General features: G+C 49.6%; 2 protein-coding genes across 2 annotated transcripts in view; one reads left to right on the forward strand and one right to left on the reverse strand.

Annotated features, from left to right (window-relative positions):
- Positions 1 to 5,337, forward strand: part of RABEP1 (rabaptin, RAB GTPase binding effector protein 1) — a 48,024-nt gene extending 42,687 nt beyond the window's left edge. The window contains exon 18 of the mRNA XM_071448012.1: positions 1,521 to 5,337. Within this exon, the coding sequence (XP_071304113.1) occupies positions 1,521 to 1,622 (102 nt within the window). The 3' untranslated portion in view covers positions 1,623 to 5,337. The remainder of the gene's footprint in view (positions 1 to 1,520) is intronic.
- A 202-nt stretch (positions 5,338 to 5,539) lies between these two features.
- Positions 5,540 to 15,206, reverse strand: NUP88 (nucleoporin 88). Its single transcript, XM_071448014.1, has 17 exons — positions 14,950 to 15,206; positions 14,295 to 14,464; positions 13,551 to 13,676; positions 13,239 to 13,325; positions 12,289 to 12,465; positions 11,228 to 11,411; positions 10,665 to 10,815; positions 9,951 to 10,049; positions 9,739 to 9,829; positions 9,304 to 9,405; positions 8,273 to 8,431; positions 7,817 to 7,942; positions 7,253 to 7,318; positions 6,965 to 7,045; positions 6,534 to 6,660; positions 6,055 to 6,173; positions 5,540 to 5,750 (listed from the first exon to the last, which is right to left on the reverse strand). The coding sequence occupies exons 1-17, from the start codon at positions 15,184 to 15,186 to the stop codon at positions 5,687 to 5,689; spliced, it is 2,166 nt and encodes a 721-aa protein (XP_071304115.1). The 5' UTR covers positions 15,187 to 15,206; the 3' UTR covers positions 5,540 to 5,686.
- Positions 15,207 to 15,254: the final 48 nt, after the last annotated feature.

Consider the following 15,254-nt stretch of genomic DNA (forward strand, 5'->3'; position numbering starts at 1 on the left):
GAGGTGCTGAATTTCAGCCCCATCCCCTTGCAGTCCTTGGCCAGGCCCTCAGTGACATCCAGCAGAATTCAAACTGCACATTTTCTGAGCCAGGCATTCAGGTTTACTTGGAAAATTAACACCAGAACATGGGAGATTTGTTTACTAGACACAGTTTAGCTGGATGGACAATGGAGATCTGTCCTCTCTGGCTCTGTGTCTGGAGGAGGTGGTAGGACAAAGGAGACTATTGAGTTGTCCTGTTCAGGCAAGTTGCTTCTTGTTTGTCCTCATCCTCACTTTTTGGGTGCAGGCACTGTTTTATGCAGTTCTTAGAGCAAACAGCCACCACTTTGAAGATGTGTGGTGGACTCTTCCACAGCTTGCAGGTAGTTCAGTAAACCTTGAGCTCAGTTAGAACTGTAGCTGTGTGTTGAGTTTTCTTTCTGCCCTAAGCAGTTACTGCACATCAGTTTGTGCTCAGTTGAAGCAATGGTTTGTGCCATGTGCACTGTACACAGTGTGAGATGACCATCAGAGAGGATTGTGCTTTCTTGGCAGGGTTATTCCCTTCCCTGGCCTTGTCAGTGAGAGCCTGAGCAGGTGCCCCTTGTGTGAGGGGTTCAGTGGCCAAATCAGTTATCAGCAGTTCAGAGGAAGGGTTAAAAAGCAGTTAAATGCTAGTTGGGGATTTATAACTGAAACCCAGATCCTATTGCAAAGATGGTGAGAGTTTGAGTGTGAGAAAGAAATCAGTTGTGCTCTCTTTGCATTGGTTCCACCACAGTTCTGCTGGGCCCTTTTTGAATTTAAGAATTCAGCTTAAACTGGATTCTCAGCAGAGCAAAGAGTGAGCCTGGAAATGGGATGTTTGCTCCAAGAGCATTTTGGCTGTGACCTTGAGAGCCTCCAAGGCACGTGTTGGGCTGCTCCTGGGAGGGTTTACTTTGCACATCTCCAGTTTTCCAGTACAGTGTCAGTGACTGGACATGAGACAAAACACAGAGTGCTGACAATGCCTGGAACCCCCAGAAAGTGGGGGATTATTGTAAAATCACAACTGCCTCATGTCTTCTTCCTATTCTTAGGCCCAAATTAAGCTTGTGCTCCTTCACACCTTGCATTTCTTCAGCCCCTGGTGATGTTGGATCCCTTGGGGGGTCCCTTTGGGCCTGGGTGTGAGCTCTGGGTTCTTCCCCCTTTGGGCCTGGGTGTGAGCTCTTCCCCCTTTTGTTCTGAGCTCTGAGCCCCTTTAGGCCTGGCTCTGAGCCCCTTTAGGCCTGCCTCTGAGCCCATTTAGGCCTGGCTCTGGGCTCTTCCCCTTGCTCTGAGCTCTTCTCCCTTTGGGTCTGGGTGTGAGCTCTTCCCCCTTTAGGCCTGGCTCTTGAGCTCTTCCCCCTTTAGGCCTGGTTCTGGGCTCTCCCCCTTTATGCCTGGCTCTTCCCCCTTTAGGCCTGGCTCTGAGCCCCTCTAGGCCTGGCTCTGAGCCCCTTTAGGCCTGGCTCTGCCCTCACTGACTGAGTGCTGTGTTGTTCCTGCAGGTGCAGCTGGAGAGGATCCGGCAGGCAGATTCCCTGGAGAGGATCCGTGCAATCCTGAACGACACAAAACTGACGGACATTAATCAGCTCCCTGAAACATGACAGGCACCCTGATGGGCTCCAAGGCTGTGGCTGAGGTTTTTAACTCATCTTTATAGCAACATTAATTATTATTTAACTCTAACCGAGAGAGCAGAAGACAACAGAGGGGAGCAATGACTTAAGTTTTGTTTCTAGAGGGGAAAAAGGTTTCGTACTGGGCAGGAAGAGAGCACAAGGGTGACTTGTAGTGTAGGAAGGAGAATTTCTAATGGAAACACTAATGAGTGCAGTGTTTCGTGTTCCACTGAGTGGGATCAGTCCTTACATTCTGAAAAACTTCCCTCTTTCAGCCGACTTCGTAACCTAATATAGAGTTTTGGAACATAAACCCCTGTCTTTCCCTCTGTTCTTTCCCCCACTACTGTGATCAAAGTAGCTGCTGGAAACTATTGTCCCTCCAAAACGTTGAAGAGCAAAGTGGTTGAAGTTTTTCTGTTTGAATAGTCAGTAACAGTATTCAGCTAGCAGAGAGAATGAGGTGTAGAGTATGCTGTATGAATATTTTATATTAAAATATGACTTTATTAGCAGGACACTGGATATTGATCTTATTTCATAACTCAGTACTTTTTTTTTAAAAAACCCATTGGCTCTGTGAAGAATCTGAATGCTGCTGAAATGTGGATATGAGTGAGCTGTGTATCTCCTGAACAGATAAATGCTAATCCAAAAGAAAAAGAACACTGTACTGAGAATTTAACTCCTTGCCATTTTTCTGTTGAATTCAGATACAGAAAGAAAAGCACAAGAAATGCACTGTTTTGTAATCTCTTTTCACAAATGTAATTTAGAATATGGAGCTACAACCGGTTGTTTCTCATCTCCTAAAGCTGAGCAGTGCCTGGAATCCCTTCTCTGTGGAAAAAAACAAACCAAAAACCAAGCAAACAAAAAACCCAAACAGAAAAAAGCTGGTAAAAGTCATGTGCATGTGTGAGCATTGGCCTGAGGTGGGGCAGGTGTGCTCTGCTCTGGGGGTGGCACAGGGTGTGAAGGCAGGAGCTCTCTGGGGAGAGAAGGTGTCCAGTGAAGCTGTGAGTGAAGCTGTTCCTGCCCCCTCTGCCAGGGCAGTGCCAGCACCCAGGGAGGCACTGCCAGCCCCTCCTGGGCAGGGCACAGCCTGCAGGAGCTGCAGGGTTGTGCTGCTGGAGGGGGCAGTGCAGCTCTGCTGCCCTGCACTGCTCAGGGCTGCCTCCTGTGCTTGCCCTGGTCCTGCTCCCAGACTGTTGAATTACACTGAGTAATGAGGCAGCAGAGGCAGGAAATTCTTGGGATCACTCAGTTGCCAGGTTTGGGTTTCTTGTTCTATAAATGTCCAGAGGTAACATGAGCATTCTTCCTCCTCCTCCTCCTCCTCCTCCTCCTCCTGCACTGCTGGAGCTCCATGCATGCAGCTGGACACATTCCTGAGCTGTTGCAGGTGTTGATGATCCTGGTGGTACAAACCCAATTCTTGAACTTTACAACTCAGTTCAAAGGAGGCTGAAGGAGCAGATCCTGCTGTCCAAAACTTCTTAGCTTTTCCTTCATTCCTTGATGTTTTTTCTTCATATACTTGGCCAGAGATCTGCTTTTCTTCATCACCTTCAAAAGTGACAGAAAATGCTCCAAACTGCAATGCACATGACTATATATTTTAAGTGCTTAGATCCTATTTTTAGCAGTGTATATCCTGCTACTGACATAAAGTCAGAACCAGTGGTTTTGAAGAGGAATGCCTTAAAAACAGCCAAAAAAGCATCATACAAGCTCAATTCCTTGCCACTCATTACAAGAATTAAAGCATTTTATTCACCCTAGCAATTAATTCCCTTCATAATCCTGACACCCAAAAGCAATTTTTCCCACCTTAGTAATGACTAACAGATGGCAGAGCTGTCATGTCTAGAGATGACACTTACTGTCACATAAAGGTGACGTTGAAGTGTGGCTTGAGTCTGATTTGGCAATTACCAGATTAGGGGTTTTTACTCTTCCTCACTATTTGCTGAACTGTGGGTGACAGCAGCCAGGTCCTGATGCATAAATCCAGGACCAGATGTTTTCATTCAGTTTTCCAATGGCTGGGTAGACTTTGGAGACAGAACTACAGGCCTTTAGTAGGAGCTGCAGAACAGAAAGGAAAACTTTTTTCTCTGTTCCCACCCTCCCTTGCCAAAATGTGTACCAGGTTACAGGGTTAGTTACTGTAACTGGGGCCTCACCTGTGCAGGAGGTGAAGGAAGCCTCTTGTAGGGCAAAACTACACCACATCCTGCACCTTCTTCAGCAAGCTGAGCTCTTTAGGAACTACACCTTGAAGTCTTCACAGTAAAGTATTTTTTGGTTGTGTTTCTGGATGGTCCCAGTGTGAGAGAGCAGGAAAAGGGGCTGTTCTGGTCTTCCAGCATCCCTTGCTGGTCCTGTGTCTGACCTGTTCTGAGCAGCCCTGGCTGTGCTGGCTCAGAGCCTTTCAGGTGCTCCAGGGCTGGGGGCTTTTCCTTGCTGTGTTTTTATGGCTCATGGGCACAGCTTTCCCCACTGTGGTGGTGTCAGGGCGAGCTCATGGCTGCAGCCTGGCAGGAAGGAGGTGAGTGGGGCAAATGCTTTGGGCTCCTTGGTAGCCCCAGGGCCTGTGGAGCTGCTCCAAAGGCAGCCCTGCAGCCCTGGGGGTGTGCACTGTGGTGAACCAGGCACTGTAAAAGTCCCTGGAGGAACTTTGGTGTGGAGAGGAGGGCAGGCAGCTCTTGCATGGTTTTTCCTTTTCACCTCCCTGTTCCATCACACAGCCCAACACCTGTGCTCCTGTCCCAGTACCAGCTGTGGCCATTTTAGTGTTGGAACACGAGTCACCCTTTTCACCAACTGCTGTAATGTCAGACTTTTAAACAATTCAGTTTGCAATTGGAACCCTGGCTGTTCACAGAAGTGGTGGGAGATGTGCTCCCTGCAAACTGCTGTCCCTCCTGGGGGAAGGACAGCAAAGCTTCAGCAGCAGCAACTGAGCTTCTGCTGAACTCAAAGGGGCCTTGAAAAGCAAAACAAGACAGTGTGTGCCAAATTTGCAGAGCAAATTTAAAAGACTGTAAATGTAGGAAAAGCTCTTGGTGTAGATACTCACTGGATGATGGATTCTGGTGTTGCTGCTCATGAACATGAGAAAACAAATGCTCTTCCTTCCAGTTCTGGGTGTTGTGGAGCATGGCTGGGGCCAGGGTGGCTTCTCCTGGCTCAGGCAGTGTCACTGCTCAGCTGTGCCAGGGGATGAGCTGTTGGTGGAGGCTGTAACAGGGCCCAGGTGGAGTTCTGTCTGCATTCCTGTACCTGTATAGTCTTAACCTGTACAAAGTGTTCTTGCAGCATGTCTGGTACCCCCCAGCAGTGCCCCCCCTGTTTTAGCAGTGCAGTAACTCCTGTCCCCCCTGAGCTTCACCATGGCACCTTTTCCAAGGGCAGGGGTGAGGGACAACAATTCCTTATTGTCCACTAGAGTCTGTCTACAGCAGAGACTGAATTGGCCTTGCAATGGCAAGAAGGACTGCAGAGCCATCTTGGCAAAAGGCAAACAGTGTTTGGAAGTGAATACTGCATTCCAGTGAGCCAAGCCATTGGTGTCCTGTGCAATCGTGGGTGTAGAATTCTGCTGTCTCCAGGATTCCAGTGTAACCATTTGTTAACTGTACTGAAGGTGTGTCCTTTATGGAGAAAGTGTTCCAAATTAAAAAAAGCTGCTGAAGTGTGTGTGTGCATGGCTCTGGTCTTTCTCCTCTGCCTCCTGCCACAGCCTCCCCCCAGGGAACCCCTGATGGAGCAAGGGTGGGAGACAATCCCAGGATAACCCCCCACTCCTGAGGCAGCTGAAGGAATTACCCTCTAACACCCCAAATATAAAACACCTGCAGCACATCCCCTTCCATGACAGAAACAAAAACCACAGCTTATGAGGAGTCATATCAAAAGTATTTTATTTCACAATTCTTTACAAAATAATATGTAAAAGGTGTATTGTTCAACATACAAATGGTAAATATACAAGGGGAATACCAGGGCCAGGTAAAGCTCATCCAGCCCCTCTCCAGGCCATGTCAGAAGTTCACGTGGCTCCTGATGTCGTTGATCTGTTTCACCATCTCCCGGATGTGTTCTCCCCTTCAAGAAAAAATAACCCAAGTCAAAAGGCTGCACAGAGCTAGGGAGGAAGGGAAACACTTCAGCTGGTAGAAGCAGGCAGGGGAGCAGTGCCTGTCATCCCAGGCTGGGTCACAGACTGCCCTGGGAGCCAGCAGCAAAAAGCATTTCCATATATCTGCTCCAAGTGCTGCTCTCAGGAGCTGCACCTCCTGGGCTTCAGCCCCTCTGCCCCAGCATGGCTTAAATGACACCTGAGACACCTGAAGTGAAGGTGAGCCAGGGCTCAGGTTCCTCCCTCAGGAGAAGCCCAGCTTGCACTTACTCCTCTCTCAGGACAGCCTGGATGCACTTGCTCTGGTAGGCACTGAGACTGATGCTGGGCTTGCGGGGGCTGCGGCCCTTCTCCATCTGTTTCTGTTGGTATTCCTTTTTCATTTTCACCTGGGAGGAGAGAAGACAAGGCCCCTGTCAGTGCTGGTGCTGCCTGCCACAGTGGAAGCCTGTTAATTAGAGTGCTGTGTTGTACTGCAATTAATTGGTTCTTTTTGGGTTCAAATCTGTCTGCTTTTGCACTTCCCACGAAGAGAAGAACTGTCCCTGCCAGGCTGGGGCAGGGGGAGCTCTCTGAGGGCTTACAGTGTGTGCAAAGGTCCTGTCTGTATTACCACCAAGGGCCCAAAGCCCCTTGAGTTCCTTGCTGCTCATTAACACAAGTACAGCATCACTTTGTGGGCAGGACTCGTCTGTCAGCACTGAGGGAGGAGCTCAGTGACCTCCCAGCCTGGCCATTCCCCCTCTCACCTGTCTGATGGCATTGCTCAGGTGCTGCAGCTGGTCATGGATTGTCTGCAGTTCCTTCTTCATATCTTTTTCAGTGTCAGATAGAACAGGAAGCTGAGAGTGGAAACTCCGAAGGACTTTCTTCATCCTTTGAAAGCAAGAAATGTCTCTGAGTTAACATCCCTGGTACCCAGCTCTGCTCAAACACCTGGGCCATGCTGCCCAAGTCTCAGGGGCTTCACCTTCCCCTTCCAGCTGGTCTCAGTGCCATTTCTGAGCATGGGGCTGGCTCAGGCTGGGCCTGCAGACAGATCACACCAAGCCCCAGCACAGGGAATTGCAGAAGCCCAGTTTTGTAACTCAGCAGTGCAGCAGCTCCTGCCCACTCTGTTCTACAAACTCTGTTCAACATCAGGTGGCGTGAGGTGAAATAGAGCCCTGTGTGCACTCACCTGTTCATGATGTCTTCTTGCTTCTCCTTGGCTTCCTCATACTTGTCAGCCAAGCGCTCGGCCATTTCCCGCAAGCTTTTCCTTAAGGTGAGGGAGAAACAATTCCTTACTTAGATCCACACAGGGGACGAGCCAGGGTGTGGGGAAAGGACAAGGAGGCTGAAGAAGGCAGCTGGAGGAGGGAGCAAACCTGCAGGCTGGGAATGCCTTCAGTTGTCACCTGTTCCAAACCACCTGAGGTGCATCACTCCTGAGTTTGACTGGATCAAGGAGAGAGGCTCTACTCACCTCTCCTCTCGACAGTAATTCAGATCCTCCAGTTGTTTCTTTTTCTGTCCCCACAGCAGCTTCACTCTGAAGTAAACACATAGCAAAAAAAAAAATCAAACCACTTGCAACCAGGTGAATCAGACTTTACACCACAGAGAAAATCCTGGGAGTGGGAAGAACTAAAGACACTGAAAAGGGGGCAATGAGAAAAAACTCCCATTTTGTCCTAACTGTATAGTGTAAATAACTGACTATGATTTGAAGCAGCAGAGACTTAAGGCAATTTTCCTTTGTCAGGATTTGTGCTGAGGTCAGACTTCCTGCCACCCACAGGCCCAGGCAGGCAGACAACACCATGAGAAAAGCATTTTATCTGTGTGTGTGTGTTTACCATTTTCTTCTTCCCTTATAAGCCACTACAGAGATCAGCTATTAAACTCACTCCTGCTTTTCCTGACAACTTAGTTTTAAGTTCTGGTATTCATTGTTAGTTTTACATTTACTCACTCACCAGGATTAGACCCACAGTGCTGCTGTGTCACAGAGACATTCCAGCACATTTTTATGAGAGTTTTGCATTACCTTTGCTGAATCTCCTCCTTTGCCAGGTCCTGTTTCAGTATATATTCCTCTCTGAACACCTGGGTGGCTCTGCTGAGGAGCTGAAGGCATTCTTCAGGGGGAGGAGCAGCATCTTTATCTGCAGATCTTAAGATTGAGATTTTTGCCATCTTACTAATATGTTCCTTTGGAAGGCTAAACCACTTCCAGTGTTTATGGTAAACCTCGGGGGGGGGGGGTGTTATGAAAGTGAGGGATTACAATGAAATCCCTTTGACACGAGGAAATCCCAAGGTAGCTTAAGAAACTCCAACCCCAATGGGCCAAGCAATGAGAACCTCATCAGCTGAGGGCAGCCCTGCTTTGAGCAGGAGCCTGGAGCCAGGGATCCCCTCCCAGCCTGCACCATCACTGGGCTGGTGCAGGAACTGGCCAACACCCAGTGCTCCCTCTGCAGGTGCCCCAGGTTCTGCTCACTTGAGGTGCAGGGGGTTGGCAGAGCTGCGCTGCAGGATGCCCTGGATGTGCTTCTCGAAGGAATGCTCTGCCTCGGCCACGATGCGCAGCGGGGACACGGCCAGCTCCTTGTCCTCCCTGGTGCACAGCAGGGGAGGGGAGGCAGGGTGCACGGTGCTCCTGCACACAGCAGCACAGGGAACAGTCACACCCCTCACCCTGAAACAGGCCACAGCTCCTCACTGGACTCCTCCACTGGGGAGCTCCTGGGTCACTGCAGCTCCCTCAGTGATGTGGTCAATCCAGCCCCAGCAGGGCAGGCAAAGCTCACAGCCCCACACCTGTTTGGTCACAGCTCAAACTAGCAAGGATCATAAATATCCTTTGGCCTAAGGAGAAGAAAGTTCCAGAACAAGGCAGGCAGGCATTGGAACAGCAGCATGACCTTCTCCACTAAGCACCCTGCCTGGTCACTGCCCGCCTGTGTGGAAACAGTGAAATAAATAAAAGATCTCCAGGAGAACCTGATGTTAACACTGGCTCTGCTGATGGTACCTGTCCTGCCTTAAACAGTGTCCTGCAAAAACTAAGCTGAAAACAGTGTCACCCCCTCAAGGTGTTCATTTCATTGTGCAAATGCACATTTACACCACTCTGTATCTTTGCCACCACCTCCAAAGAAAGTAACTGGAAGCACAAACAAAAATCCTACTTCTGTTTTTCCCCTTTCAGGCACACAACTCAGCAGCTCATTAAGAATATCAACACTACTGAAAAACCCCAACAATACCATCAAGAACATTTTTTTTGTCCTATTACTCACTAAAAGTGACCTGATTAATTATATCCCTACAAACACCTCATCAGCAGTAGGTAACTGCTACAGTAACACTTCAGTGCTCAAACAGGAGTGTTCAGAAAGCAAAACTTCATGGAGTGTCCTAAGAGCTGCAGGACCCTGGGGTGAAACAATCAAAGAGTAATTGAAAAACAGGAATATCCTTTTTTGGTCCTTCCCATGCAGTCATGGACTTCAACTGAGAACCACATACAAGAGAGGCCTTGTAATGCACTCATAGCTGTTGGTGATGCAAATCATGGTGGGCCCCAGGACATCAGAAACGATCCAAAATCCTCTAATTGGAGCAGGCTGCCTGAAGGGAAGAACACAAAAATTACCCAGTCAGGAAAGTTCTTTATTCCTGAAATTGTGCACATTCACTCTTTTGGAAATGCTCCAAAGTCAGGTAAATGGAAGTGAAAATTTCTGCTGGTCTGACAGGTGATTTGCAGACAGTAACACAAGAATTTAAGCTAGTACCCTAACTGTGCAGTAAGAATCCTGATACACAAATTGCTGTTGTATTGTTTGAAATCTTCTGAGCTTACTTTAACGGCAAGAATGCAGCAAAAGATAACAAATCATAAATATTTTCCATAGCAAGTCCCCAACTTGGAAGCAATTGAGAAAGAGTTTGGTTTTTTACCTGCATGGCAGTGGTTTTGTACAAAGAATATGTTCAACAAAGCATTTCTGTTCTGCTCCCAGCTCTTGTAAACTGTCTTTGTCTTCCTCATCTACAAGGAGACATGTCAGGGTGCATCAGATCCACTCTGCAGGGTGAGGGGTTCAGTAGTCCCTGCATCCACCAGCCTGTTACTGGTGGATGTTCATCTGTTCCCCACGTTTCTCACTCACCTGAACCAAGGAATTTGTGCAGTTTATTGATCCATGTCAAGCCCACACTGTGGACACCAGCTTCGTGTGTGCAGTGGTATCTAGAGGGACATTTGGGATCTGAAATTGAAGCAGGAAATGTCAGAGATGGGCACTGAACTGAGAAAAACTCACCCTTCACACCTGCCCTGCTGATCCTGTGTATCAACTTAGTGTCCAGGCAGCTTTAACATCTTGGTGCAAGCACCAGAAACAGAGATACATGTGTTAGAGTCTAACACACTGCTGAGTTGTTCTGAACCTTTCCTATCACACCACATTGCATCACTCAGGTAGGTTTCCAATGGCAGATTATTAAAACTAGCAGACCAGCATTCTGACAGGCTGCTTGCTGCTCCCAAAGACCCAAACACTTTGTCCTGCCCCCAGTTCCATGGGATAAGCAGGTCCTTCCCTCAGGATCACCCTCCCCACAGCACTCCCTCACACTCACAGGTCAGCACAGATGCAGAAACTTCTGCTTTATAACCTTCAGATGACAGGATTTAGTACTGACCATGTGTGATCTACACTGGAGCCCCTGCCAGGCTTGCTCTTTCCACAGCTTTATTGAGGGCATCAGGCAAATCCTTACTCTGATCCCTGTTTGTCTGACACTGATGAGAATGTGCAAATGACTGGATCCTAAATGTGTGCCACAATAAGAATAAAAAGCCACAAGCTGAACAGCCCTACCTCGGTGCAGCTTGATTGGGCAAGAGAAGTCAGACTCCAAAGGATCTTCCTCATCTCCTGTTGCCAGTTTCAGTGCAAGTTCCAGCTCAACACATTCAAACACGTACAGGGAAGGAATAAGATCGGATCTGGGGTCCCAGGACTTCTCTGACTGTAAAGAGCATTGAATTCTTCTGTCAGGCATCATTTTAATAGGAATGCCAACATAACAAGCATCAAGAAAGTGTTACAAGTTTTAATTGTCAAGGAATGTAGTTCAAGTTTACTTTAAAAAAATTAACTCAAACCCAGGGTTTCTTAGAAAATCCTCCTTAAATTAGATCCTTAAATTTGATCAAAAACTGATCTACTATCAGGGTACACAGGATTGAGATTTAAAATAAAAGTGTCAGGGAGCCACAGGGACTGGCTGAAACAGGAGAAAGATTCACTACTTCATTCCTAAAGAATGCAGCTTTGGCACTTGGCACACACTTGGAGGCATCCTGCCACCTTGCAGCAAGAACTTGGATTTAAAAAAACCCAAATACCTACAAGAAAACAACCAAAGCAAGAGAAGGTACCTGCTCATCATCCTCCTCTCCATCCAGCACCACGCAGTGGTAGAGCATGCCCGCCTCGGTGGCGATGACCAGGATGTTGGGCACGCAGGGCAGGCACAGCACGGCGCAGGCGTCGTAGCCGTAGTTGTCCTCGGCAGCCGGGTGCATGGGCAGGGGCCCCAGCAGCTTCCCCGGGCTGCCCGTGCTGCAAGGAACGGGGTTGGGTTTGCCTCAGCCCACGGCTGCCAGACAGTGCTGGGAGCTCTGAGACCACTGCACTGCTGCAGACTGCAACTCTGACCTGCAGCTCCTTGCTGGAGATCTCAGAGGGGAAATCAGAGCTCACTTTATGCTTTGAAAGCAACCAAAGCTACACTGCAAAAATTCACGAGGAAACGTTTTCATGGAAGGCTCAAGTTACTGATTACTCAACTGGTTCTTGCACTTCACATGCAGCACTTTGTTTTGTGGCCTTTCTTTGGGCAGAACTTTAGATGGACTAAGGCCATCTCACTGCCTGCAGACAGATCTCCTCACAGTGCTGTTTCTAACCCAAGTACCAAACTCTTTAATATTCAGCTACACAAGATCTAACTTTCAAGTCTTGCACCATCTTCTCAGTTTTCTAAATTCTTTCTTGTATCATGTTTATACTTTTGATTAATCATTTCCATTGCAGAACAGCCTGTGAACTCCCTATGCTCTTCAAATATTTTCCCAGGATGTCCCTGGCTCAATAAGCCTCATCCAAAGCTAAGGACGTCTGTGCCACAAAATACACAGAACAGCCTTAGACCCACTGATCTTTTTACAGCCCCGTGTCTTCATATCAGATTGCTGGTGGTAAATAATGCACAGTGCATTCTGAGCAGTGCAAGCTGCACCCATAGTGTTTGGATGAGAAAGAATGACACGCTGGTTTTGGATTCCAGTCTATCAGCACTGCCACAGAGACAGAACAGGCTGCAATACAAGAAAACTCAGCCCAGCATCCCTCACCGAGTCCCAGCCAAGCTGAGAGGTGACTCTCACCCCAGCACTGTACACCCAAGCACCCCAGGAGCCCTGGGGTCAGACCCTACCTCTGGAGCAGGCTGACATAGGTGAGGAAGGTCTCTCCATTCTCATAGAGGATGTACAGGGGGTAGCCCAGCACCTCCTCGCTGCCGCGCTGGCCCAGGACGTGCTTCGGCACCGGCACCTGCGGCCCGAAGTCGAAGGCCACGGCCGTCTCGCCCAGGGACGCGGTGTAGGCTCTCCTGGCACAGGGCACAAGCAGCTGGGCTCAGCAAGCACTGAGAGCACAGAGTGCCACCTGCTCCTGAGGGCTGTGCTGCCAAACCCCTGCCCAATCCCATCCCACCCACCCCTGCCAGCTACAACAGGCTGTAAGGGACACATCAGCTCTGCAGAGACACGGGAGGGGTTCTGGTTCTTCCTGTGAGGGACACCACTCTGTGATGCATGAGTTCTGTTTGCAACCAGGCCAAGAGGGACATAAAAAGATGATCTATTTTCTACATCCCTCATTCAAAAACCCCTTCCTAAAGTCAATGTGTGGTTTTCAAGCTGCTACTCTGACAAACACTTGACTGTACAGTTTGTCACCACTTTGCTTTAGAAGGGCGGGGGAGAGGAGAGGGAGAGGAAAGAAAAGAAGAGAAAGAAAGGGAAAGAAGGGAAGGAAGGGAAAAAAGGGAAGGAAGGGAAGGAAGGGAAGGAAGGGAAGGAAGGGAAGGAAGGGAAGGAAGGGAAAAAAGGAAAAAAAGGGAAGGAAGGGAAAAAAAAGGGAAAAAGGAAAAAAGGGAAAAAAGGGAAAAAAGGGAAAAAAGGGAAAAAAGGGAAAAAAGGGAAAAAAGGGAAAAAAGGTGAAGGGGAGGGAAAAGTGTAGGTACTCTGCTATGAAGAATTGCTAGCACTACAGAATTCATATGAGATTTTCAGGCATATTTATCACTTATTCATTAAAAACAGAACTGAGAATATTGAATATTTTGCAGGAGCATTTCAGAATACAAGAAGCCACACCAACCCTGTTTTGATGGTAAGAGTCTCCTCCTCAGTGTCTGAAAGCACAATCACTTTGATGGGTGTGTGAGGCACCTTCAGACTGTAGAACCTGGGGGAAAGAAACAGCAGCCATGCTCTGACACTCTGCTGGCAGTGCTGCACATTCCCTGCTGACACAGGAACATCAGCCACTCACTCTGAAATTCCCCCCATCCTACTTTTTTATTGCTAACTCTGGTAAAAATAGCAGGATGCAAATACCCAGTGACAAGTTAAGGCTGGACATGACAAAAAAACCCCACACTTTGAAAAATCAGCCACAAATGGGGCTTACCTGATGGTGTTATCTGATGTCAGGAGCACAATGTGGGGCTCCATGGTGTCACAGGGGTACCAGGCTGCATGCTTGAGGGTCAGGGAGGTTGAGCTGGTGAAGAACCGCTCCGCTATAGGAATGGTGCTGGAACACAGAGCAGAGACTTGCACTGGGACCAGAAACACAAAGCTACTTCTAAAGGGAAGCAGGGGCAAGAAGAGCTAGCGACACAATGAAAAGGTTTCAGAGTCTTTATCTGCACTACTCTGAAAGTTGGAAAGCAGCTTTAAATTGAAGGCCTCTGTTATTTCCCCCCAAATGTCTGCTTTTAGCTGCCACAGCTGAAAGATCCCAGAGAAGCTGCCCCATCTCTGGACATGTCCAAGACCAGGTTGGGCAGGGCTTGGAGCAGCCTGGTCTAGTGGAAGGCATCACTGTCCATAGCAGGAGTTGGAACTTGCTGACCTTTAAGGTCTCTTCCAACCCAAACCATTCTATGATTCTGTGGAAAGCTACAGAATACTGGAGGAGCATCTTGCTCCTCAGCAATTGCAACAAGTTTAGAAGGTTATTTATTTGGGTTACTTGACAAGCAAGCAAGTATTTGAGCCACAATAATTTCATTTGTGACTGCCCCCCAACCCCAATACAACCTGTACCTTCCACCAGTGCCTTCTGTATCTACCTAACTCCAAGAAAGGGAGGCTGTGGAGGAAGAGTGGCGGGACAAGGGTGTCATTATTCACCTGAGGTCTCACTCACCTGCAGTTCACCGTGGATTTCCCACCTTCAAACTCGGAATTCTTGCCCCAGCGCTTGGGCAGCTCCAGCACCATGAGCCCCTTGGTACCAATGAGCGCCACATGGTGCTGGGCAGGGCTCAGCAGCGTCTGGTGCACGTCGAAAAGGGGCGGGTTTATGCACAGAAGAGTCTGAAAACAGAAATGTTACAGGGAAGCACATGCCGTTCGAAGCACTCAAACCAAAGTACAGCTCATCTTTATTTTGGATGGTGATTTACACAGCACGGAATGAGGCACAAAGCAGAGGGTTCCTTGGGGAAGGACACCCCAGGGCGCGCTGAGGGATGATGATGTTCCTTCAAGGAACAGACCCCCTCAGCCCCGTGCCCACCACGGCCCTCCTCCCCTCACAGCTCGCATCCCCCCACATCCTCTCTGTCCCGTTTTTAACACTCCCCACACATCCCCACATCCCCTCACGCCCCTCTTCCCTCACGGTCCGCCCAGCCCCTCACACCCAGCCCCTCATCCCCTCACACCCCAAACGCCCCCACCCCAGCCCCCTCCTCCTCATCCCCTCACAGCCTCCCCCTTCCCTCACACCGCCCGCCCCAGCCCCTGCTCTCCTCAATCCCCCCTCAGCCCCTCCCGCCGTCGCCAGGCGGGGGCCGCACCTGGTAGCGGCCGAGCGCGGCGGGGTCGGTGCCGGTGCCGAGGCGGCGCAGGCCGATGGCGAGCAGGGCGGCGGCGGGCCCGTCCCAGAGCAGCAGGTCGGAGCCCAGCCCGCACAGGAGGTCGCGGAGCCGCGGCGGGCGGGGGGCGGCGGGCGCGCGCTCGCGGAGGCGGCCGAACAGCGCGTGCTGCGGCAGCGCCGCGCGCCACTGCTCCGCCGGGCCGCACTCGGCCGCCATCGCCCCGCGCGCCGCGCCGCCCTGACGTCACCGCCCGCGCGGCCAATGGGCGCCGCCGCCCGCGGACT

The sequence above is a fragment of the Agelaius tricolor genome, unplaced genomic scaffold (assembly GCF_023055355.1).
Source record: "Agelaius tricolor isolate 1412-34295 unplaced genomic scaffold, bAgeTri1.0.p SCAF_25, whole genome shotgun sequence".
Classification (NCBI taxonomy): domain Eukaryota; kingdom Metazoa; phylum Chordata; class Aves; order Passeriformes; family Icteridae; genus Agelaius; species Agelaius tricolor.